The following is a 27,078-nucleotide window of genomic DNA, read 5'->3' as shown; positions in this document are numbered from 1 at the left end:
TATATTTCTCTAATTTAAAGTGATGGTTGGGAGTAATTTCACCCTAGGGTCCTTTGCACCATGACCTCGAGCCAAACAACCCCCCAGAAGCTTTTTTCACCTGGGTCGAATATTGGGCGAGTTAGCGTTATCAGCTGAATAGGTTAGTGCAATAAATATTTGTGTTGTATCTCTTTTCAGTGTTGTAATTTGTAGATGTCCCTAAGCACTTGTCTTACTGCCGGCAGCAGCAGCAGCAGAGAGCAGAAGCCAGCAGGCAAGTGTTATTTACATAAACTTCTGGTGTACTTACAAACTTTACAATCCATCGTTTTATGAGTGCATAACCTATTTGTACTAGTGTAGAAGTTTGGTATCATTTCGGGCATTATTAGTGGGGTAATGTATAAGATACACTCTTGGATCCATTAGCGCCTGCACTAAGCTATTCAGGTGATCACGCTAACTCTCCCAATGTTAGAGCCAGGTGAAAAAAGCTTCTGGGTGGTTGTTTGGCTCGAGGTCATGGTGCAAAGGACCCTAGGGAGAAATTACTCCCAACCATCACTTTAAGTGCACTAAACATGTATTACCTTAAAGTACGTTAAACAGACATGAATGTTAAAAATTAGGTATAGGTAAAAGTATCCGAAAGCTTGAAATTACTTCTATCAATCAATCTATCTATCTGTCTATCTATCTATCTATCTATCTATCTATCTATCTATCTATCTATCTATCTATCTTCTAAATTTTTGCATCACATTTTCACTGCTAATGGACAATAATTGTAATAATTTAATAGTTTAATTAAAAAATTATAATATAATAAATTATATTCATTAGACTTTGTAATACTGTTACATATATTTTTGCACATACTGCATTTCATTCAAATTTCCATCTTAATAAATCAATCGGACCCAAATACATATACAAAACAAAGAGTGAAAGAAGTCCACAACACCGTTCCTGCAGCAGCTGTTGTGGAGGAGAAGGAGCTGAGGAAGTTGGGTTTATTACTGTATGAGCTGCAGTAGATCAACTCACTGGGGGGCTGTTGTTACATGGTTTCTACGTGTTGCCGTCACACACACATTAAAAACACTTGTATACAGTGCGCACATACACACCTGCACTCAACCATATGAGTGTGCACATCCATACATGCGTGCACGCTTGCTGTGGTTGTGAGGGGTTGCTGTGGTAACGGTGTAAAGGGGCACCCTGGCCCTGGTTGGTGGATATTCTCAGCATCTCTATGGTGCTATTAACCAATCGTAAGGCTCTATTCTGTGCCCCAGAGAAAAAGGGGGGTGAACACAGGAAGCGAGCAGAAAAGAGAAGAAAAGGGGGGATGGGGGTGCTGTTTGTGTCGCTTAAACATTACATCATCACTCGAGTGTAATACCAATCTGGTTCATTTGCTCTTCTTCCTTTTTTATTTCCCTTTTACTCGCACAAGCGATACCGTAATGGAAAACTGATCAGCATCATGTTAGATACACCCATCAGACAGCCCTCCCCTTTCAGGTTCCAGAGAGCTCTCCTCATCCCATGAGGCAATGTGGCAGTATTGTTTGGCTAGACTCTGCCACATCCCAGTCCATAATATGCTCTCCTGTATGGGTCTCTGCAGAGCCAGCAGTTTTCTAAAGCTGTTATTGTTCACTGCCTCACAAACAAACATCTTGCATGTTCTGTTGAACTTCATAAACTCAGTCTATTCTCTCTGTGCTTCTCTTCTCTGCTTTTCATTACATCCCCTGTATATTTTCCGAGGCTTAATGGTTGTAAATGGAGTAGCAGGTTTTGAGATCAAATTTCTATATTGTCTTCCATCTCTCTGTTGCTTTTTCTCTCTGTTTCTTAGTCTGTCTTTCTCCCTTTCTTTCCTGATGACAGTCGTCCAAGCATGAAATCAATTTTTCATCTTGGGACAGGATGACATTGGCATTCGGGGTGTGAATTTGGAGGCTAATGGCTAAACTGTATTATACCGTTGCGCCAGAGTAACAATCCGCTGTCAGCTGCCAATTGCATTATCTGTTGGATGTGTTTATGAACTGTATGACTGGAGTGTGTCAACATTTGATTTCATTATTTGCTTTTTAAGAGAATAAGCTTGTGTACTCATGTTATTGACCTTGATCAATGATATTGTGTGTGCCTCAGTCCATTCATTTACACTGAAAAACCAGGACATACATATGTTCTTTTCTTTTTTTCTTTATGTCTCCTTTTCCCTCAAAAGGGCTGACTATGCCCCTCTGAATAAATCACAATCACAGTCTCAAACAGTCAGACACACTCAGAGTTGTTCTGTGAGCACACACATTCACTAAGGATGTAGAAATACATCACTCCATCCCATCCATCATTTCATCCTCCTCCTGTCTTTCCCCACACTTTATCGAGCCACATCCTTATGACACATTATCATAATTCCTTTCTCATGCATTAGTCAGAAGAAGCACAGATCACTAATCATGTGCATTTAACCACTCATTTGAACCCATTATTCTGCAGCTGATAACAGTACGAAATAACAGCCGTGCATTCAGGTCAAGAAAGAAGTCTGTGGAAAATGCTGAAGACAGAAGCCAGCTCACAGATTGATGCATCAACTCCAGACATAGAGAAGGCAGTGGGGGTGTATGTGTGGATCTCGTAGCACTTCTCAGTGTAGCAGCGGGCTGTACAGTATGGATAATGTGGTGTTGTATTACCGGCGGACGGGCTGACTCGTGCATACTGGCCTAATGACATAGTGACCACATTTATCCAGCCTCTGAAGCATAATTGGCACTCTTGGATTCCAACAGAAACAGCAGGGCCTGTCAGTGGCACGAGCGCAAAGCTATCACACAAATAAATCACACGCAAAGGCAAAATGTGCACGTGTTTCCCCGTGCAGCCAACTCACTATCAGAAAACATAGAAACAAATATACAACTACAGACAGAGACAGATGCAAACACAGACACTTTCACACATAAACTGCCAAGCCGCTCCCAGTAGTTATTTATTTTCAGAGACAATAACAGATTTTTCTCATAAAACAGTGCTAAAGGGAATAGCAGATTTGTACAGACGGGTCAGATAAATACTTGACTGCTCTGCTAATGCTCCATTTCCAGCCTCTGTTCTCACCATGGCTCTTGTGAAATTGCAGCATCTTTGTCTTTTTCTCTGCAGACCTTTTTCACTCAGTTCAGCCTCCCTTTGGATGCCATTAGCCCCCATCACTCAACCTCTGCGTTAATAACACAGACCTACTGTACTGTGCCGCCACTCTGTTCTCTGAAAGCGAGGTACAGACTGAGATAGATAGTGGAGGGGAAGGAGGCAGAGAAAAAAGACAAATAGCAAGAGGATGAAGGGAAAAAGAAAGAGAGGTTATAGAAAAAGAGACACACTGCACAGAAAAAAAGTGGGGGGTTACAGGGAAGGGGAGCTTCCTGTAGCTATAGCAACCACTGGCACACTGGTCCAATCACCACGCCAATGCCTGGTTGCTAGGGAGAGATTCCGGCGAAGAGAGAAGGGAGCGTGGCAGGCAGCGGCGCTTTTCCCCGACGACTCTCTAGGATCCAGGATAGATGGCAGGGATTAGTCCTCCGCTTGTCTCTCTGAAGCGTCACTGTCCTGAGGGATTTTGACACACCGACGCCCTGCCTATTATGTTTAAGTGTGTGTGTGTGTGTGTGTGTGTGTGTGTGTGTGTGTGTGTGTGTGTGTGTGTGTGTGTGTGTGTGTGTGTGTGTGTGTGTGTGCCACGGTGAGGTGGTAAGTGTCTGGCTCAGTGAAGGAGTGATTTCTGAATGATAAAGAAAGAGGATCATTAAGCGACAAACCCTGCTGTGTTGGACAAACGCACACATACACACACTAAGCCGGTACATCTGTACATAGGGCTGGAGCTGTAGAGCATTTTTATTGCTTATCAAAAGGCCCCATGTGTGTGAGAGCTTTTGTTTATGCCTTTTCCCCTCAGCTGAGTGTCTTATCAGCCCTCAGAGGGTTAAAAGCTGAAGGCCTCAGCATCGGGGCTGGTCTGCTGGTATGAAGGGACTCCACTGGGCAACCATCTGCCTCCATCAGCTACTGCTGCCAAATGCTCGGGGAACCCTGCCACTCATGCACAATTTCTCTCTGCTTTAGCCTTTAGCTGCTTCTCCTCTCTCTCTCTCTCTCTCTCTCTCCTCTTGCCTTTTTCTACGACCATATCCCCATCTGTTTTCTGTTACTGGTTTTCTTTTAGATAGCCTTGCATGTAGCATTGCTCTAGGCAATGTCTGACAATGTCAGTCGGTCAGTTGGCCACTTCGGTCCACATTGAAAGATCTCGACAACTATTGGATGGATTGTCAATACCTTTGGTACAGACACTCACGGCTCCCAGAGGACAAACCCTGCTGACTTTGGTGATAGCCTGACTTTTCTTTTAGCGCCATCATGGGGTTGACATTTTTGGTTATGAGTAGAATATCCTAACAATGAAGTGGGTTTCTGGATCCTTTCTTTTAGCGCCACCAGTAGGTAAAAGTTTTATAGTAAAATATCTACTTGATGGATTGACACAAAATGTTGACCAGACATTCATTGTTACCAGATGATAAATCCTAAGGCCGGTTACACACTGCACGCGTCGCACGAGCGTGTCAGTCTACACTTCAAGTTTGCAACGATGGACGACAGCAGGTTAATTTAAGAGGTGGAGAAACACCGACAACTGTACAATACACAGGATCCTTGTTATAAAGTTCCACAAAAAAAGGAGAAGGCATGGGACGCAGTTGCCACAGCTATTGACTTCAGTGATTCTCTGACTTTTCCTCTAGTGCCGCCAGCAATTTGACATTTTGTTACAGAGTGAAATGTCACAACTATTTGATGGCCTTTCGTGAAATTTGGTACAGACATTCATGTTCCCCAGAGGATTGTATTAACTTTAGTGATCCTTACTTTTCATCTAGTGCCATCATCAGGTTAACGTGTCACACTATGATTTATGACCCAAATTAATTTAACATTCCCATCAGCCTCAGCTGTATTTTTTGTTTAGTACTAATTAGCGAATGTTAGCATGCTAACACGCTAAACTAAAATAGTGACATGATAAACACTGTACCTGCTTAACATTAGAATATTAGCATTGTCATTGTGACCATGCCCGAGCACAGCCTCACAAAGCTTGCTAGTGTGTTTGTAGACTTTTGTTTCACTTTTCTTCCTTTCTGTCTGACCGCTTCCTCTCTCCCACTGGGATTTGGCACAACTTTAGAAAATACATTATTTACTCTTGAAGTGTTTCCTCTTGTCATAAGAGTTAAGAGCTGGTAGACAGGGTGAGCCTGGGCCCCACGTTGGTAGCACAGATGTGGGGATGAATAGGTGACTACTCCCCTGCTGAGACTTGTCACTGCCCCACGACATACATGCCTCTCTGCTAAACTGTGGCTATCCCTATTATTTTGGGGAAAAAGCCTCAGCAATTAGCATAATGTTGACAGCAGCGCTAAAACAATTAGAATGTGCTGCGGGGCTACTTTGAAGTACTGTACAAAGCATGTCCATTTGCTTAATAGCACTATATGAAGACCTAACAGTAACATAATGAGCTCAGGGAAGAGTCACAAAGTGAAAGAAAGGGAAGGTTGCATGGAGGTCCAGTCCTGGAGTGAGAAAAGAGGGTGCAAATTGAGATAAAGTGGAGACCTTGTGCTCAGAGCCACAAAGATTTGGAAGCAGTCTTGAAACGGAAAGACAGAGACAGATGAAGGGAGGAGGCGGGGTTGTCAGCACTATTTTGGGGTTCCAGCCTGGGCCGACTTTGAGAAGGGAATTTTAATTGCGTCTGTTGGCTAGAGATAAATACCCAATCATGTGGACCCCCTGTAGGTGCCTAATCAGTGCAGTTCTAATGACCAAAGCTGCAGACAGCGGCCTACATGCTAACCTCTAATCACTACACTTGTGATCTAGATGCTCACTTCCTGCGTTGCCAAAAAAAGAGCAATATGAAGGAGAGAAGCAGCATCTTTTATTTTTCCTCATTAGAGCGCCATTCAGGAAAAGATCATAGAATGTGCAAATAGGTGAAATAAAGTCTTTGATGTAGTCTTGCAAAGCTGATTATGTTTGAGTTAGGAAGCTAATTGATGAGGAATCTAACTATGTCTCCATGAAATTACACATAGTTCTAACTTTTCATTAACTTGGGAATTCTACATAATAATGATTTCCCACTCTAACTGTGTGTTCATTCCCATGAGTAGCATCAGTATAAATCCCCAAAGGCCATTCATAGGACAGTAAGACAGACCAGGCTGGTTCTACGTTGGTTGTATTGGGCTGCTGTTTTTGTGGAGCTGGTTGTGAGGCTGTAACCAAAGCCTTTCATCTCGGAGCCAAACTAAGCCACGTCTCTGCGGTAGCAGAGACACCAAGCTCTGACCCAACTCCACCCACTGTGCTGGCAACTACAACATGTGGAGGGAGAAGTTTAAAACTTAATGGATATGGCTGAAATGAGAGAGCTTGAAAAGTAGAGGGCCTGCTTGCAAGTAGAGTGTTAAAAATTGAGGCTATAATTGGGAGGTTTGACGAAAGGTTGCATTTATCTTTGAGTCAGGTGCAAATGCAAGAAAAACAAACCTTTTTCTTTTAAAGATTTTTTTGGGGCATTTTTAAGCCTTTATGTATAGAGGACAGCTGAAGACTTAAAAGTGCAGCAAAGGGCCGCTGCGTGGAGGAGTAAACCTCTATATATATATGCAGCGACTAAAACAAACTAGGTCCATGTACTACTCCAACATTATCAATAACAGTCCTGGAAATTCCAAACAGCTTTTTTCCACTATAAATCAACTCCTAAATCCCAAAAATCAAACCCACTCCGAACCCACAGCAGAACAATGCAACAGTTTTCTTCTATTTTTCAAAGATAAGATCAACTCCATACGGTCTCCGCTTTCTAGTTCCCCAGATCCGTCTCTACCATCTGTCTGCTCACAACCTCCTTTTTTCAGCACTTTCACTACAGTCACAGAGATCGAAGTCGAGGATCTCATCAAAAAGATGAAGCCTTCCACCTCTCCCCTGGACCCTTTCCCTACACCACTCATCAAATCAAACCTGTCGGCCATTAGTCCTCTTATCACACAAATTATAAACCAGTCATTAAACTCTGGTCTTGTTCCACCCCCACTCAAAACTGCCGTTATCAAACCTCTCCTGAAGAAACACAACCTTGACTCAGAATGCCTTTCCAACTATCGGCCCATCTCACATTTTCCATTCCTGTCCAAGGTGCTTGAAAAAGCTGTTGCTACACAGCTACAGGAACATCTACAACGTCATTCATTGTTTGAAACATTCCAATCTGGTTTTCGTCCTGCCCATAGTTCAGAGACAGCACTGTTTCTGGATCCACCTCTGTGCTCATCCTACTCGACCTTTCAGCGGCCTTTGATACCGTCGACCACCATATCCTCCTAAGCCGCCTCCACACTGACATTGGTCTTCGTCACTCCGCACTGGATTGGTTCACCTCATACCTCGCTGACAGGACAGAGTATGTCAGCTTGGGATCTGCTAGGTCCCGAACAGCCCCTGTCACTTGTGGTGTCCCTCAAGGATCTATTCTGGGACCCCTGCTTTTTATTCTATACATGTTGCCACTGGGTCATGTCATCAACCGACACGGCATCTCTTTTCATTGGTATGCTGATGACACTCAGTTATACCTGCGAACCGATTCATGTTCCATCCCGGTCCCTTCAGCATCATCGGCTCCCTCATCATCAGCTGCTCCCTCTTTACCATCATCTTTTGTCCTCTCTAACTGCCTGGAAGAGATTAGGGCTTGGATGAGTCATAATTTCCTCCAGTTGAACACTTCTAAAACTGAAGCCATACAAATCGGCACCCCTCATCAGGTCCAGTCATCACTAATAACCACTATCTCTTTCTCCGGTCAAGACATACCCCTCTCAACTACTGTCACCAACCTCGGTGTGAAGCTGGACCCACAACTGACCTTTGCAAACCACATGAAACATCTGTATAAAACCTGCTTTTTTCATATCAAAAACATTTCTAAACTCCGCCCCTTCCTAAGTTTTTCTGACGCAGAAAAACTCGTCCACGCATTAATCTCCTCCAGGCTTGATTACTGTAATAGCCTGCTTATTGGTATACCAAATAAAAACCTTCAGAAACGTCAATTCATTCAGAACTGTGCTGCCTGAACTCTGCTGAAAACTCGCAAATATGACCACTTCACTCTCATTCTTCAGAACCTTTATTGGCTCCCCATAACCTCAAGAATTCAATACAAGATTGCCCTCATCACCCACCATTGCATCTACAGCAACGCCCCGCAATTCCTCATAGACCTCATTATCCCTCACTCATCTACCCGTAACCTCCGGTCCCAAAGCACAAACCTCCTCTATCAGCCCCGCTCAAGACTCCGCACCATGGGAGATCGAGCCTTCTCCATCGCTGCCCCTCGCATCTGGAATTCCCTCCCTGAACATCTGAGAAAACCCCAGTCTGTGGACACTTTTAAAAAAGAGCTTAAAACTGTTTTGTTCAGGCAGGCGTTCTTAAGTTGTCCTTAGGCTTTGCAGATTTTATTTTGTATGCGTATTTTACATATGTATTTTATCGCTTGTATTTTTTTGGTTTTCTGTTTTTAATACAGAAAACATTTAATGTGGTTTCTGTAGGACTTTGAGATTCTTTTATGAAAAGTGCTTTACAAATAAAATGTAGTATTATTATTATTATTATTATTATTATTATATGGGCACCTGCTCTACCAGGTGAGTTAACCAGGTGCCCAACAAACCTTTTTCTACATGATCATGCATTTTATTTAGCTTATCCAATGGACATTGTAAACCAATGAAGGAACGCTTGGAGTCTGATATGTAGAGTATGTGTCTATGAATATCACGTTGAACTTTCAGATGATCTCTTGAAGTGAAAAGCAGGGCTCCAGACTAATTTTTTTCACTAGGAGCACAGTGGCCCCCAACTGAAAATGTTAGAGGCACAACCATAACATTTAGGGGCACACACCGTAAATCAACATGCTAACCAAATATTCACATTTCCACTAATTTCCACTGTATTACTAATAAATACTTTGATAATAGATGAAAAAATGACAATGTGCTGTTTCAAATTCAGTGTCACTTTTGAAGATGCAACATATAAGGTAAACTGACAGCCCCATCGCTGTCATGACAGTAAAAAATATATATATATATATATATATATATATATATTTTGTTTATTATTGTTTTATTTTCATCATGACCGTTTTTAATTGCTCTTTAATGTTTCATGTAAAGCATGAAAGGTGCTGTAGAAATAAAGTTGCCTTGCCTTACAACATCAGCCTGTCAGTCATACACCAGGGCACAGAAACCACTGTTGTGCCTGCTGCTCGTGTCCGAGGAAGTGTAACATCAACAGCACCGCGATTGCTTTCGGCTCGCCATTAATATCATATCACAGCAAACGCTGTCTGCGTGAAGTTATGAAAAACATACAAAAAAAGCAGAGCCGACGTAGTTTGCATCGACTGCAGCTCTGCGTGTGTGCGAGCTTTGCTGTCTGTCAATTTTCAGAGAGGACAGGCACATGTGCGACTGGATGTAAAATTCAGTCGCACACTCTCAAATTTTGGTTGCAAAATGCGACCATTTGGTCGCGATCTGGAGCCCTGAAAAGTATAGTTGGTTGTGACATTATTTTCTTAGTTAAATTGACAATATACTTCACATATATACAGTTCATGTAAATATATTTTGAGTTTACATGGATTTATTTTTTTTACGTATATTGCCTTTAATTAGCTTTGAGAAATGTTCCTTGAACATTTGCTGGTAAAGTGAGAACTTAACAAATTAAATATGATTGGACCATTTAGTTTTTGTCACATGATTGGAATATGTCAGTTAAATGTTTTTGCCATGACAAAAGGTTTCAAAGTGATTTAAAGTCATCCTCACTGAACAACATTTCGTATTTACAGCCACCAGTTCTACCACAACAAAACCAAATGTGCCACCACCACATCGCTCAGTCTCAGGGACCGAGCTGTCTCTAGGGCAACTGTGGAAGGTTTACGTCTCCTATGGCAACTGAGGAAGGGGGATGTCCTTCGCAAGGCATCCAGCCAATTGTCCAGTCAGAATAAAAAAATATGATTAGCCAGTACAGGTGAACCATCCAGCCAGCCTATCCAATCCAGTCTGAGCAGATCCAGTCTGCCGGCTGTGATTTGGTCAGGCCTCCATATGCTAATGAAGCGCATTAGGCTAATTGAGCAGATTCCAGTCATTTCAAAATCAATCTGTGTGCAGAATGAAAAGCAAATCATTTCCAAAGAGAGAGAGGCATAGCAAAGAGGGAGAAAGCGAGGAGAAAAAAAGAAAATCATAGCGCTGAATATTTCTACAATTTAGTTTTAAAAGATTAAACACATTTTTATTAAATTAATGCACTGGACCATTTCAAGACACAGCATTTTTTTCCGTGATGTAGTAGATGTGGAAATATTTACTCTCCCATTCCCCTTTTCCATGAAGGCATCAGATAGCCTGTGGTTTGGGTTTATGGTAGGAGCCTTAGTTAGTCTGGTTTAAAATGCAGCCGGGACACTTTTTGAAGCTCTGTGCCTTTCAGTGGTTCTGGAAATGTGGTTTGCACACACACACAAACAATTTTTTATAAACAGGCCATTTAAAATCTTAGCTCTGGTCTTCCTCATGCATCCCTGTTTCTTCATTATTCACTTTCCTCCCTTCTTCTGCTCTCCCACAGCCGCCTTGCCTTGATGCCAATGACCTGTCACAATGATAAAGATCCATCATCATATCTCACCATACACACTGTCCCATTTCATCATCCTATCTCTGCATACGCACAATGCCATCTCATCAGGGATGGATTTATGTGTTTCCAACCTCCTGTGGGAGCTGAGATTGGTTTGTTTTTAAGTGAGGGCCCATTGATCTTTTATTACACCATTAAGTCAATACGCTCCACTCATAAACAGCTTGAGATTAAATGAGCCCCTTTGAAGGGTTTATGTGCATGTGTGTGCATTTGTGTGTGTGTGTGTGTGTGTGTGTGTGTGTGTGTGTGTGTGTGTGTGTGTGTGTGTGTGTGTGTGTGTGTGTGTCTGTGTCTGTGTGTCTGTCTGTCTGTCTGTCTGTCTATGAACTGTCAGCCTGCCAGCATACACTGAAAACTGGTGGCTATAGGGAGCCAAATTTAGCCTGTATAGCAGCACCTCTAGTCTCTATAGCATGGCCAGGATGAAGCCATTTGTTAGCAGCAAGTTGTTGGTATTTGAGGTGCTTCAGATTGATGCATTGTTGAGTTTAAAATGTTTTCTGCTTTATTTACTGTGGCACAATTCATCTTCATTCACTGGCAGTGTGGCACAAGCAGCTTTCAGCATTGTCAGTTGGACCTAATATTGTTAACCTCATGATGAGCAGTTGTTTCACGTAGATTATATTTCTAAGCCACGCTTGCTGTGTCCCTCTGTTTCCAACCCTTATGCTTAGCTATGCTAACCAGTTGCCTAGTCAAGTTAATAAGCATATTTTCCAAAAATCTCAACCCCCACCTCATATTCTGTTGGGCAGAACTGGTCGGATGTTACACATATCATTACCAGCTGAGCAATTAAATGATGGTTGTAATTCTCTTAAGTGATAATTGGGTCAAGGCTATAATGCCCAAAAAGAGGGTGAAGTTCAACAGTGGTGAAGGTTACGTTCTCTTGATGGTAGTTTCAAGAAAGTCTCACTTGTTTAATACAATTTTGGAAAATGGGTAACTAGACACATCATGCGAAAATCTGGATTTGTTTAACACAGCATGTGACCTTCATCCGTGCCATGTGTGTTCTTGCGCATAGACTGGGAGAAACCAGAGACCAGCAACCAGACTGGCCACTGACCCAGTGAAAAAGCCTCTTAGCTATACTATTACACCCACTGGAATTTACTCTGTTACATGGCAAAGCGCTGTAGCATACATTGTCTGCTTAGGATACACAATGTAGTCACAAACACACACACACACACACACACACACAAAACTGAGCATGCACCTTGTGCATTCACAGCAAATGCTTTTGGTGCCTTTTCCATCGGTACTTAATGAGACTGCAGTCGGTGTTCTGATGATGCGGGGAACTTGCGGTCTGTCGTTTTGTCTCCCTCTTCACGTTGTTTAGCACAAAATTACTTTTCCACTGATTATATCATTATATTCCCATCAGAGCAAATTGGCTCACCACTGTCTGGAGCTGAATAACTTCCCTAGCAGTCATGTGTGAACACAAACACACACACCACAAATAAGCACATATCCCCACACAGGTAAAAGGGAGGGTGTTTAGACTGAGAAAAATGTCTCATGTCTAATGCAAGAAACATGGCAAAACATTTCATAAAACAATTCATAAAACACTTAATGCTGTTGACTGTTTTGTTTTTTCATGTGATTTTTAAAATCACATGACAAGTTAGTGCATGTGCTTTTGTTCTTTGAGTGTCCTGATTTCTCACTTTCTCTCACCTTTTCTCTCCGCAGTGTGTAACTGTGATCTGGCACGATCCGGCTTCTTCCAGAAGAAAGGAGAGTACATCTGCACGGCAGACTACCAGCGGCTCTACGGTACACGCTGCGACCGCTGTGACAGCTTCATCACAGGAGAGGTGGTCTCCGCTCTGGGACGCACATACCACCCCATGTGCTTTGTCTGCAGTGTCTGCAGGTACACAAAACACACACACACACACACACACACACACACACACACACACACACACACACACACACACAGTCTCCTACTGTATATATGTTTACAGTAGAAGGCTACATATGGTTGGGCAATAATACAGCAATATTATTGTTTTGGAGTGTCTAACCCCCTGGCAAAAGTAAGTCCAATATTAATTCTACTTTTAGCTTTGTTTTGGTCTTCACCAACTCCTGACCAAAATATCTGGTTCTTAAAGGACAATTCCGGCGCAAAATGAACCTAGGGGTTAATAACATCTGTGTACCGAGTCGACCGTTCTCTGGGATCTGTTTTCATGCTAATCCAATGTGTCTCTAGCTTGAAACAAGCTAGCGCGAACAGCTGATGAATTGTCCTTTAAGGTGCTAAATATTCCACTATGTTCACCAGCTAGGTTCTCTCTGCCATTTGGTATAAGATGATATACATTTGTATGATTTTTTTATTAATGTGATAAAGTCTCTTGATTTGTTATGTATTTAAACATGCATAACTTGATATTTTCTTTGGTCACTTGGGGGCAGTGCAACAAACTGTAAACTCTCCTTTGGTTCTATTTCGGTCTTCACCTACTCCACCATCTGCTGCCTGCTGTGGCTGGGAACAGGGTGGGAGCGCTGTAGAGTGAACCCAGACAGTAACATTACAAGCCCTAAAACCAAAACAATGAGCTGAAAAATGCTAAAAAACACCACTGAGCTCAGAGCAAGTGCAGTTGGGGAATAATTGTCTGTGAGTTTGTCACAACAGGCAACACTTTTTATATCTATTCATCCATCATTAATATAAAAATATTGATTGGTACAGCTTTAAAATGTTGGCTTAGCCACCAAGGGTTTTATGCACTACTCCTAGTACATAGTTACCCATGCTATTTAATGAGATATTTTGCTGATTTTCATCCAGCTCTGTGTCATGGCAGTGTGGGCAGTTTGTGCAGATGAATGGTGTGTGGCTTTCCTCTGTGGCCGCAGTGCACGGAGCTCCCAGCTGAGCAGAGCAGCGCAGGTCTGCTGAGATCCGCCGGATGACGCAAAACGTGTCACAGAGGTACGCTGAGATCCAGTGAATCTCTGCAGACCTCGGCTGCTCCGAGTTCCATGCACTGGCGCCACTGAGGGAAGCCACACACCGTTCATCTGCACACACTGCCTGCTGAAACTATGTGTTTTATGTCATATTTAAAATCCCCAGATCAGTACAGTGTAGATCTACGTTTTGGATAGGGGGGGTGCACCAGTCAGATACTCAGGATTGAACAGAAATTAACCCAAAATTAACAAAAAAAGAGAAACCTTTTTGCCACAACATGAACATATTATAAATAATAAATAAATTAACAAATGACATTGTGTACAGGCTAATATTGAACTAACTAAAATGCAAAGGAATGTAAAGAACAAAGACTTTTTAGTTCAAACTGCAAAATGACACAAACCTTTAACAATAAACTTGGTGATTGTTGTCAACATTGAACTAATGAAGAACTAACTGAAGTGCAAAGGAATGTCATTGAATTGCCTTGTTGCTGAAGGGTGCTGTAGAAGTAAAGTTGCCTTGCCTTTAGGGCTGGGCGATATATCGATATAAAAAATATATCGATATATTTTTAAATGAGATATGGAATTAGACCATATCGCATATATCGATATAGTTCAAATGTGATCCTTGCTCCCATAGATATATACACAGATGTCGCCTTGAGGTTCTAAACATACGTCAAAACCGCCGCCATCTTGGAACAGGGGTCCGAAGCATTCAGATCAACGCTAAAGATGCCGGACTTTTGTACTGCTTAATTATGTTCGATAGAGGAAATGAAAAGAACAAACAGCAATGAATAACATTTAACAGGTGACAATGTGTTTTATGATTATGTATGCCGCCTTCGACCAGCAATCTGAGCTCCGGCGGCAGCGGGAGGCGGAGAGCTCCGTGGCCGGCCGCAGCGTCTCTTCCCCCGGGAAAAACACAGCTTTGCCTCGCTGCTGCTGGGTCCCCGCTGATCCAGATCGGACCAGCCAAAGACAGAGTGGTGATCGGTAGGATCTTACACGTAGTCCAGGACGACCTGTATGTCGATATCGGCGGAAAGTTCCACTAAGTTTGCGGCGGCAGGCGGACGGAGAGAAGCTACAGCGGGGCAGCAGAGACCGTCTGCAGCTGCAGGATCTGGAGCTCAGTGCCCGTTAAAATGACATGTAACGCATAAATACATACAGAAATAAATAGTGGAGGAATGAGCCTGGACATTTCAGTCTGTTTTAAACTTCACCTTGAAGCAGAAACTCTTAGTTCAGAAGGGTGAAGTTTCCGTTTGAACTCAGATCTGTGAACCGATCATAATAAATATTCTTTGTATTAACACATTAATTAGTTTCTTTGTTTTGTAGTCGATAGTTCATCTTTTAGTTTTCTTAAGTGGAAGCAGTATCAAGTGGAAGAATGGGACTATAAACCTAGGCTTACAGGCATGAGGCATTACATTTTGAACAAAGTAGATTATATTAATATCAAAAGCTTAATTGACCTTTGGAACGAATCACAAATATGGAGCTTTGATTTCAAAAAAGGTACTCCTGTTATACAGTATTTAGGTTTACATTTTATTATTTGAACAGCTGAGCATTTAATCATGAACCAGGTGAAGAAACCGGTTTATTATTTATTTGATTTTGCAACTGTTTCTATGAAACTACATGTGACATGTCATATTTGATTTTGGCTTTGACTGAACATTTGCTCTCACTTTGCGGAAAAAAATATCAGGATATATATCGTATATCGATATTCAGCCAAAATATATCGGGATATGACTTTTGGTCCATATCGCCCAGCCCTACTTGCCTTACAACCTCAGCCTGTCAGTCAGTCATCAGGGCACAGAAACCACTGTTGTGCCTGCTTGTCTCAGAGGAAGTGTAACGTCAACAGCATGGCGACTGCTTTCAGCTCTCCATTAATATCATACGCTGTCTGCGTGAAGTTTTGTAAAACTGTAACCACACTTGAAACCATTTTATCGGCATCGCCGTGACTCACTGCAGAGCCCACGTAGTTTACTCCATCTGCACCTCTGTTTGTGTGTGTGTGTGTGTGTGTGTGTGTGTGTGTGTGTGTGTGTGTGTGTGTGTGTGTGTGTGTGTGTGTGTGTGTGTGTGTGTGTGTATCGGAGCTCTGCTCTCTGTCAATATGCAGAGAGGACAGATAAGCTTGCGCTTACGCGCTCAGACGCTTTTGGAACCGAAAGATAAATAATTTTTCGATAGTCGTAGGATCGGAGTATTCCGGTTGGTGCCATAAAAGTATCGACGTTCGGTCCCCAGCCCTACACAAGCACACACGAGCATTATTGCACAAGGAGACCAGGCGAACCAAAGATTGGAAAAAAATGGATTAGACCTTAAACTTAACAGTGTGTGTGTGCTGTACGATTTACTTTTATCACTTCTTTATCTGTACTGCTCTCTGTAGTGTGATAAAGCGTAACAGTTCTGATTCATTAGAGAACAGGAGATGAATTGAGGAGCTACTGAAAATAAAATGAATGACTGTTTGCTGCCTCATGACCGTGCAATCCTTCCTGAAATGATGCTACACAAGTTGCATCTTTCAAAAAATATACTGTATGCAAATGTGACTAAGTTCTTTATCAGCTCATGATTCAGTCTTGTTTCAGTTTCGGGTCCTGCATGTCAGTCAGTCTGACTGGAAAGCTCGTTTTGCTTAGTCGAGACACGTTTCCAAAAAGAGAGCTGACCTGGTGTTTCACGCTTAGATTAAGTAAAAGTAGGCCATCTCTCCTCTGACCTCCATCAGTGTTCGTGTTAATCTCCTCCTGAACAAAGTACGAGTCAGCCCTGTTGGCGCTTTTCCTCTTTTTACTTCACCTTTTCACTCCTCTTGTCACTCTCCATTCTTTCTCTTTCATGCCCAATGTGTTTTTTTCGATGTGTTACTGTTTAAGGTTTACGTAAATGCGATCTTCCCTTACCTCAATCCAGGAGAGTAGTGTTGTCTGTTGTTGTGTATCGGCTTGCTATTGGCTGATAAACATGCCAAACTGACACCGACTGGCCAGTGGACCAGCCCTGGCGGTGACGGGGACGTTACGTATGTGTGTGTGTGTGTGTGTGTGTGTGTGTGTGTGTGTGTGTGTGTGTGTGTGTGTGTGTGTGTGTGTGTGTCTGTCAGTGTGTGTGGAGTCAACTGGAAGAGACAGCGAGAAGCCCAAGGGTGAATGTCTTTTTTCCTGCTCTGTCTGCCCTCTGTCACATTGCTCACAATTCTTTCTTGTACCTTCTCTATTTTCCCCCATCCTGTCTTCCTTCTCCTCCTCCTCTGTCTGCTCCCCCTCATCCTCATCATCACCCGTCATCATCTTCCCGCTCTTAATCACCGTCCTCATGCCATCGTCTTCCTTTATGTGTTCATCATCATCCCTCCCTTTCTCTATGTCAACACAGCCCCAGCTATAATGAAGGCAGATTGCAGGGTTTACTTTCCTGTGCTGATGTTTTTTTAAGAAAGTGATCAAAACCAAAGGGCATATCTCTAAAGCCAGAAATAGCTTTACTTCTGTGGCCAGTTTGGGGGGGAGGGAACGTGCATTAAATATGTAAACAGAGTAAATTTTTAAAGCACTAAGAAAGGCTGACAAGGCATGAGTGTCTTGAGGGAGTGAGAGCAACACACAGGTAAAGACAAGGTCAGACAGACTAACACTCTTCTGCACCATCACAGCATTTCCTGTGTTTAAGGGACTACAGACTGGGATATCTCAGGTCAGGTGCTTATACAGTACATGCAAGATTAACGTGTCATGCTTGGAAGTGGACACAAACTCAGAAAACAGGCTTCACGTGTCTAATACAGACTTTTTGCTCTTGTCAGTTAAATAAAAGAGTGTCTAAGTTTACAAACAGGTGGTTAACCTTGGAATCAACCGATGGGTGAATTTATAAATGAGCCTGAATGAATTATACCCTTTATCAGTTTTCATTGACTTGTGTCCCTTTCAGTATTTACAAGGATGTTTGTTGAATATTATATATTATATTTGTGTAATGAAACATCTCTGCTGGCTCATCTGTTCTGCTCACTTGTCCGTCCTTTCTGTTTTATGTATGGATGCTGCCCTTCTTTGAATATTATAAAAGCATAAGGAGCCTACGTAGAATACTGTATGTTCCAGTTTCCTCCACACACACACACACACACACACACACACACACACACACACACAGTAGCAGTTTTAATATAGCTCCCTAGAAACACACTTTCTAGGGCTCATAACCTCCGCAGCTATGTGTATATATTGCACAAGCCTTTGCTTGCCTCTGTACATCTCTAACTGCGTACATGGATGTACTGCACTCTTGTGTGCTGACTGTGAGGTCTGCTGGAGACTCTAGCCTCCCTCTGGGTATTGGCTCCGGCTCCAGGCCTCGGCGGGGCTGTAAAAGGATTACTGACGTCTATGTCTTTTAAACAGCCTTCTCTAAGCCTTTTAGCTCCCCATTCATTCTCACATCCTGCCCAGTCATAAAGAAATCAATCCGTCTCTATGAAGATGCTACAGAAGAGGAAAGAGAGACAAAACGGTGCATCATGATGTGGTAAATTAAATTTCATGGGTGCTGCTTTGCTGTCATGTGCTGCGCTTGTTTGTGTGTATTTACTCTTCCTAATCTTAGTTTGGCGTTAAAGCGGTGAAGAAAACAGTGACCTGGTGGCCCCAGCTGTGTAGGGAAGTGAGCAAGGCAGAGCGAACTGGGCGGACAGACTGAGAAAGAACGAGGCGGTTAAGATCAGTATGCACTCCACATAGTCTCCCTAATAAGTTTTCATTCCCACTGAGAGAGACAGTTTTCCTTTTAGAAGCCTGTGGCAGCGTCACATTATCTCCTCTTTAATCACAGAGCAGCCAGGTGCTCCTGCAACAATCAACGCCCCCATGAACACATCGACTCAACTGTTTGGAAATGTATTTTCAGGTTCGTAGCGGGTGTCAGACTGTATTTAGCTTGTGTCAGCAGGATTATGGCCTGTCTGTCACCCAATCATGTTCCTGCCAGCACCCATTTGTTATGTCCGTGCAGTGTGCGTACAGCTGGCTGTGATGTAAACACACAGAGTCACTGCAGGCATTTTATCGCCTATTATGTGTTTGTTTTCTCTAATTCGCTCTATTTTTCCCTCCTCAGTAAACCCTTCCCCATTGGAGACAGAGTGACATTCAGTGGAAAGGACTGCGTGTGCCAGCAGTGCTCTCGCACACTCGTCAAGCCAAATGAACCGATCAAGATCCACGGGCCCAGCCGTAAGTCCGGCAGCCACCGCACTATGTTCGTTCTGTTTAGGGCCACCAGGCGCTGCGATGTGTCCACGACGCCCATTTAGCTCATTTAGCTAATCAAATGTCTGTCAAATCAGTGGTCCAACCTGTCGCGCTGATCTGCCAGCTGAGAATTATGCAACACAAACAGACACATCATTCATTCATTACTGTCAGCACTACACATGCAGAGAATAGAGCATTTTATGTAATTAGTGTACATCTGGTCACATTGTTCCATATGAACGTAAGTATATAATGAGTCTCTCATCCTTTCAGAATAAAGCAGGAACATGACAAATTATGAACCCACAAAAGAGCAATAGTGAATGATAGTGAATCATTTGTGAAGTGTGGCATACAGACAGCAGGCTGCCACTCACTGGCTGTGCAGTGATAACAGATGGTGGAGAGGCAGTGAATAACTGCCCTCCCCAGATCGCTCCATTCAGAGGAATGAAATCCAAACGGCTCCCCAGGTATGTGTTCATCACTCCGTCTTATGAGGATGCAGGCTACGAGACGGGACACTAAATGTAATGCACTGGCTTTTACAGCCTGTTCCTCTGTCATTGTGATATTTAAGAATGCAAATATATGCTCTGTGTGCAAAAGTGGTAGAAATCCATTTAGCCAGTAGAGTACAAAATGATTATTATTTTAGGGTAAAAGGCTCAGGCAGGCTTTAGATTACATGGTGGAAAGTATTATTGATGGACGTTTGCTTTTACACACATCAATGAGAAATATGGTTTCCTAACCAAGTTTTAGTTTCCTGTCGAAATCCTTCTTTGTGGGTCTAACCTAAAACAGTAGTTCAACATTTGGACTTTGGAGTTAGAAGTTAGATTTTAAAGACTGATGCCACTTTCATGTCTGTTATATGAAGCAGGCTGCTAGCTCAGCTTAGCACAGTTTCTACTTCTACTTTTTTACAGATTAAATAAACAAGATGTAGTGTGTCATTGTAGAGGTGATGTAAGGCAGATTGTGTTACCTTCAGACAGAGCCAGGCTAGCTGTTTTTTCCTGTGTTTCCAGTCTTTACAAGTATTCATGTAGTATTGATGCAACAGAAAATGATCTCTGAAGGGGAAGAAATATTCAATAATCCTACAAACTTGAAACTTGGATGACACCCCACATTTGTCCTTTTGGATGAATACTTTGCTGAATGTAAATCTGCAATGTATGACAACTACATGTCGACTTCACATTGACCGAGAGGTTGAGAGGAGTACCATGTAAGCAGCAACATTCCCATTCAAATCCGCTCAGGGACATTTGTTGCTTGTTATTTCCCTTCATTCTCTTCCTACATCATTTTCCATCTGCATCTCAACTATTATATATACCAATATAGTATCAGTTAAAGAAATGAATGCTCCCAATATATACACACACACATAAATATAATAAAGACAAATCCTTTGGCCAAGTGATTTAAGATGCCGTTGGCTTAATTTAGCATGAAAACTGGAAGCGGGGCTGTCAAACAGTAAAACACTCATTCATTCATTCAATCTTATATCTTGTTTTTTCAATCCACGCAAAAACCAAAGTGTAAAAACAGCAATTTGTGGTTGTACAGGGTCTATATGCTGGACTATTAGTCTTTTTATTTATTTATTTTTCTTCTGATGGAGCCGCAGGTTACAAACATGTTGCAATTAGTGATGTCATGAATTCCTTTTGGTGATGAAAACCCCATGCTGTGACATCACAGACTGGGGTGTGGCCAGAAATGCAAGAACAGTGTAGTTTCAGTTTTCTTCCCTCTGTCATTCATTGTGGTTTTTTATACAACCATATGTAACAATTTCTTGTCACAAGTTTTTAAGGAATCTTTAGATGTTCTAATGCCAATTTCTTTCGGTGGCTAAAATGGGAACTGTATCATGACTCAGAAGAAAATCCCTGTGCACAGTCACAGTCTGGGGCTATAGACTCAGCTCTATCACCACCGAATGACAGTTAAGATTTATTTGGACTACAGAAACCCGACTCAATACATTGCAGTTTTTTTTACTGTAAACCACAGTTTGTCTTGGCTGACAGGGCAAAGTGAAGTGGCCCCCTGTGACTCCAGGCTTCTCTCAGGGGCAGTAGACCGGGTCAGAAAAGGTTAAGCTTGGCCAAACGTCTTCCAAATGGAAACAAATGGAGTGCTGACCTTTTTTCAGCATTTTGTCCCTCTGCAGCCATGCATCATTTGTAGCCTCTTTGCTGTCCTGCTTCTTTCTTGCCCTGTGTGTGTGTGTGTGTGTGTGTGTGTGTGTGTGTGTGTGTGTGTGTGTGTGTGTGTGTGTGTGTGTGTGTGTGTGTGTGTGTGTCAGAGAAACAGACAGAGAGAGATTCATACATGTCTTGTGAGGGGGATTTTATGCAAGAAGGTGGCTGTGCCAAAGGGGTAGAAAGTACACTTATGAGCACAGTGGGTGTTTAAAGATGTACAATTACACCTTGGCTCACTTTGTCTTTCTCTGTCTCCTTACTTTTTCCCCCCTCTCCACTTCTTTCCTCTTCTCTCTGTCCCGTCCTTCCCTCTTCCTGTCACCTTTCCCGTTCCTCTTTCTTTTTCTTTCTTTCTTTCTTTCTTTCTTTCTTTCTTTCTTTCTTTCTTTCTCTCTCACACACTATCCTTCTCCAGACTGTGCCGGGTGTAGAGCCGAGATCAAGCAGGGTCAGTCTCTCCTGGCGTTGGAGAAACAGTGGCACGTCAGCTGCTTCAGATGTCGGACCTGCAACATGGTCCTCACCGGAGAGTACATCAGCAAGTGAGTGTGTAATGAGAAACGCAACATATCAAAGCATGTGTGAGTCTCATGTCTCACTCAGAAGAAACATATAAACAGGCATACTGGATTTTTCATATCCACGATAGGCTAAACTGTGCATTCAACACGCTACAGCAGTTTTTCTGAATTCTCTATTGCAGGGATGGAGTGCCATACTGTGAGGCAGATTACCATGCCCAGTATGGGGTGAAATGTGAGACCTGCAGCAGATACATCAGTGGAAGGGTTCTGGAGGTGAGAACGGGATCAGATTTCCACATGAAACTCAGATTTCCACATGAGTTATCGCAGATTTAGCCGCACGTAATTCTGCAGTAACACAGAAATCCAAATTGGGAGTTGACTGTGGTGACTGCGTGTAATCAGCGTTATCAGAATTGAGCAGTTGCATTTCATCCTCACCACCGTTTAAGCCCTGTTGTGCTTTAGGGAGTGAGCGACTTAAGATTGGCGGTGATAGAAAGTGTGTGCTGCTTTTCTAACATAAAACAAATTCAGCTGCAGTGTGTTAGCCTGGTCAAACGTAGGTGCATAGCCACTTTTTTTCTTTGGGAAAAAAAGGTTGAGCAGAACACAGGCCTACTTGCACCTACAGGAATCAAAAAGCTAGATTGAATCATAACAACATGTAAGGAGCTGAGAGGAAAAGGGAGTTATAAAAAGATCAAATGGGGGAGAAGTGAAGGGAAAAGATAGAAGCAGGAGAGACACGGAAAGAAAATTCTGCTCTGATAGAAATCTGTGCGTTGCGTGCTCTTACGCTGAAGCACTTTTAAAAAGAGACGGAAGAAGGAGTCAACAGTGGAGAGAAGGAGAGCAGAGGAGAAGGAGCTGAGGCGGACAGAGGAAGACAGAAGGGAAGGGGGAATAATGAGGGGACTAGGTTTGAAAATAATGAAAGGGATAGACTGCACATGCTAATTAAATGTTTTGGAAGAGTCTCTGGTGGGTGTCTCTTGTCTGTTGGGATCTGAGGAAAAGGGAACAGCTGTAGTAAAACCTTATCGGACACACACAAGAACACACACACACACACACACACACACACACACACACACACACACACACACACACACACACACACACAGGGCCTTGTTGTCCCTGTGCTGCTGTGCTTGTCAGAATGACTGGTGTAAAGTGTTTTGTTCCTGACTGTCAGCCTCCCTGGGCTATTTATAGACATGGGGACATGTCAGCCTTCATCTGGGAGTCTCTCTCTCTCTCTCTCTCTCTCTCTCTCTCTCTCTCTGTCTGTCTCTCTCTCTCTCTCTTTCTCTGATCACATGAGCTTGCAAGCATGACATTTATTCTTTTCTCCTGTCAAATTTTTATATCGTAATGATTTGCTTCTTTAAGACCTAATTTGACTTACAGACAGATCCAGAAACACTTACTCCACACACAAACAGTATGCATTTAGGATAAGAATAACACATACATTCTATCTGGGTACTTCACGGGTGATGTGTTCATTTTAGCACCTGATTTGAACTTCATTTTATTTTTTCGACAAAAATAGTACTAGTTTTAGTCAAATTGTAGTCATGTCATCTTTTGTTTTGTTCTAGTTAAAATGAAAAAAGTAAAAAGTACATCTGGGGGAAGTTGCCAGCTGATTTTACTACCAAAGATCATTGAAGTCTTGATTCTGGCGAGCATGTATATAACTGGTGGTGGTGTGTTTTCACGTCTCTGTTATTGTGTCTCATTTAGGATGTTGTCGTGCTTGTGTCGCATTTATTCTTTGCTTGTCATGGTTCATGGCCTGCATTGCACTGCCGGTCTCCGCGCCGAGGTTAATAAAATCAGTTAGGCTAGGGCTTTATTTGGTTTTGGCCAGTATTGCATTCCGGCCACATACCAAGGTTACTGAACATACCTGGGACTTTATTTTGCTTGTTGCTGGCCTGAATTGCCACCCAGGCAGGTATGCCGTGATTCGTCCTGCTGGTGCAAGGCGTGGAAGTGGAGTTAATTCCTATATGTAGTGGTAGGGCTCAGGATTTCGTATCGCTTATGTTTGAGTAATTGCTAGAAATGTGTTTTAAATGTTTAGTCAGTTGATCATTACTTATTTCTGTTGCACGTTTCTTTGTTACATAGGAGTTAGACTTCTGCTGATGTTTCCAGATGCATGCAGGTCGTTGAAGTAGTAATTAGTTAATTTGTCCATTCAATATTATACATTGTGTCATGGTTCTTGTTTTTTTTCATTGTGGATTTTGTTGTGAAAAAAAACAACACATTTTTAAATAGTTTTCATTGACGAAAATAACGCTGCACAGAAGCCAATAAATCATCAATTGATCTGTTTAAAAGTACCGTTTCATTGTCGGTACAGTTTGCCAAACTGATTTCTCTTCTCTCCTACATTGAAAAGCCATACTAATCTGTCTGTCTGTGTCTGTGTTGATGATTAGGCTCGTTCCGCAGAGACCCTCTTCAGTCCAACTTTCCAGAGCCAGTGGTTGTTAGTTTAATGAGCAGTTCAGAATATATGGAGAAGGGCAGAAATAAAGACGTGGAAGTGAGAGTATAGGGGCCTCATAAGAAATGGTAAAAGCAGTCGTTGAAGTGATAGCGTATAACCACAGACGGTAAATGCTCCGTTGTTCAGAAAGCACGGGACGGAAGTGCAGCATCCTCTCCTGGCTTTCCTTTCAGAGTAACCTGAGACAGATAAGGAGAGCAGGGATTGGCTCAAATGCAGCTTAGATACTATTAAGAACCATACTGTGCACTGGCAGTTCTTGAAGCACATTCATCAAAGAGGTTTCCTGCAGATCACATGAAAGTATCAGTTTTATGAAAAGCAGGGGAAGTCAATGCAGCAGAACATGATACAACACACACACACATACTAAAACACACATGCTGCTGGTTGTGTTCACATGAAACAGGTCTCCTCGACACAGGCCACATGTCAGCAGTGCTTCTATAAATAGAAATTCTCTAATTGTGTGTCAGGAAGGCAGAGATGACGGGATGGCCGCGCCTTAGCCATCAGCCCTGCGGGGACACGGGAGAAACATCAGGGGCCTGTTTCACAAAAGCAGAATATATAAATCCAGGATAACTGATAAAGTGAGGCTTGACCTAGTCTAATCTGTGCATCCTGGCTTGGTGCGTTTCACGAAGGCCAAGCCAGGCTGAGGAGGAGAGACTAGGAGCTGAGGAGGAGAGACTAGGAGCTGAGGAGGAGAGACTAGGTCGAGTCAGGCTGAACTAATTCAGATAGATGCGCGTCCACGGATTTCCTCAAAAGACCGCGAGGTCGATCACAGATTTACTGATGCCAAAATGGAGAATACGCATTGTTCATACTTTATACAGAGTGAGCAGCAGCTTCTTGTGGAAGTATGATGACGTGAAACACATTATTTGAATAAAAAGAAAATAACACGGCCGCTGTAACGAAACAGCGAGAGAAAGCAGCAGACGATCACGGACCGACTGAATGCGTAAGCAGCCTAAATATAAACATTAACTGACCTCTGCTCTGAATGGAAACCATCACAATCCTACCATTCAAGGATTAGGCTACTAATCATTTGCACAAATTAACAATTGTACTCTTTGCCTTAAAAGTAAGCAGAAGATAACTCAGGAAATTTACCATGAAGATCCATTTTCTAAAACGCTAGAATATGAAGCGTAAATATCTCTTTCACTATGTTCCTCTCTCTCTCTCATTGGCTAAAATATTAATGCAAAAGTGTACAGGTGTTCGTTTTTGCAAATGACAAGTGACACATTGAATGGTTTCATTTAAGAGCAGTAGTTCATAAATGTATATTTTTATGAACATACATTTATGTTCATCGGCAACACCAGCCGGCATTTTTATATATTTTTTTTTATCATTTAGTCGGTCCGCTATTATCTGTCACGCTTTTTCTCGCGTTTTTTTATTTTTTATAGAGGACGAGTTTCCTTCTCTACAAATTATATGCCTTGCTCCCTGGTATATATGGACATATAAAAATAAAGACACTGAAGAAATTGCACTGTAAAATCTAAAAACTATAAAGATAATAAAGTGATAAATTCCATGCACACTATAAACATGAATGGAACAGAGTATATTCATCAGTTATTTCCCCCCAGGCAAAATATAAGGTCAAAAACCATTGAGGTGTCCTCTCCCTGTTGTAACATGAATGTACAGTAGCCTACATCACTAGATAGTTACTGGTCCAGTGAACTAAGTCTATAATTTGGGAGGATTGTACAGTTAGGATATGTTCTTAAAATTGTACATTCCTCCCAAATTATAGTCCCAGTTTACTGGACAACACAAATTGTGTGCTAAGAATGCCAAATACAATGCACATGGAAGCAGAACAAACATGATCCTTATTGTTAAAGAAAAAAAAAAAAAAAAAGAAATTATAAACTAAAATAATTTAAGGTGCATTGGGGAACTATAGAAATGTACAGCATTGTATGTATTGCCCTTAGTAACAGACTTCATTTAAAACTCATTTGAAATTTTATCAGCCTTTTCTAATTATCTCAACAACTGCCATAATATATTCATCAAACTTCTTACAACAATATTAACAGCAGTCTTCATACAGCAATATAACAGTAACAATGACAAATTTATAATTATAAAAAAAATAATGGTCACAACTTTAAATAATAACAGTACTCAAATGAACAGCAATATGCACCTGTTGTATTTTAATCCAGGCTGATAAGAAAAGGGTAAAACCACTGCTGAGTGAACAAAAAGTTCCAGGATTCCAGGATTAAATAAACCCTGGCTGTTAGCCTGTTAGCCTGGGACCAGGCTAGCTGCACAGAATAAATCTCCATGGTGATTTATGTGCCTCTGCTTTCGTGAAACCGAGTCAAGGCTAAATTCATCCAGGATAACCAGGAAATCCCGGCTTAATCCCTTATCTTGGTTTTGTGAAACAGGCCCCAGGACCGTGAACTGGACTGGATTAATGCAAGGAGCCAGCGCGGTGACATCATACTGCATCATTTCATGTGTCCATTTCACCTGTTTGGATGTGTTCCCCAGGAGTGCTCTGAACCTCCAAGGACATGAATCGCACTCTTGTGTCCTTCACTTACATGACCACCTACTTCCCTCTCCCTCTCTGTAGCTTA

At 42.2% G+C, this 27,078-nt stretch overlaps 1 protein-coding gene across 6 annotated transcripts in view; it reads left to right on the top strand.

The window, feature by feature from the left end:
• Positions 1 to 27,078, top strand: part of ablim3 (actin binding LIM protein family, member 3) — a 62,004-nt gene that overhangs the window by 10,820 nt on the left and 24,106 nt on the right. For all 6 annotated transcript variants that reach the window (XM_028589297.1, XM_028589301.1, XM_028589299.1 and 3 more), the window contains exons 3-6: positions 12,613 to 12,796; positions 19,030 to 19,145; positions 21,810 to 21,936; positions 22,098 to 22,191. In XM_028589297.1, the coding sequence (XP_028445098.1) occupies positions 12,613 to 12,796; positions 19,030 to 19,145; positions 21,810 to 21,936; positions 22,098 to 22,191 (521 nt within the window). The remainder of the gene's footprint in view (positions 1 to 12,612; positions 12,797 to 19,029; positions 19,146 to 21,809; positions 21,937 to 22,097; positions 22,192 to 27,078) is intronic.

This window comes from Perca flavescens, chromosome 10 (genome assembly GCF_004354835.1).
Source record: "Perca flavescens isolate YP-PL-M2 chromosome 10, PFLA_1.0, whole genome shotgun sequence".
Classification (NCBI taxonomy): Eukaryota; Metazoa; Chordata; class Actinopteri; order Perciformes; family Percidae; genus Perca; species Perca flavescens.
The sequence above is the reverse complement of the archived record's forward strand: the minus strand, read 5'-3'. Positions and strand labels throughout refer to the sequence as shown.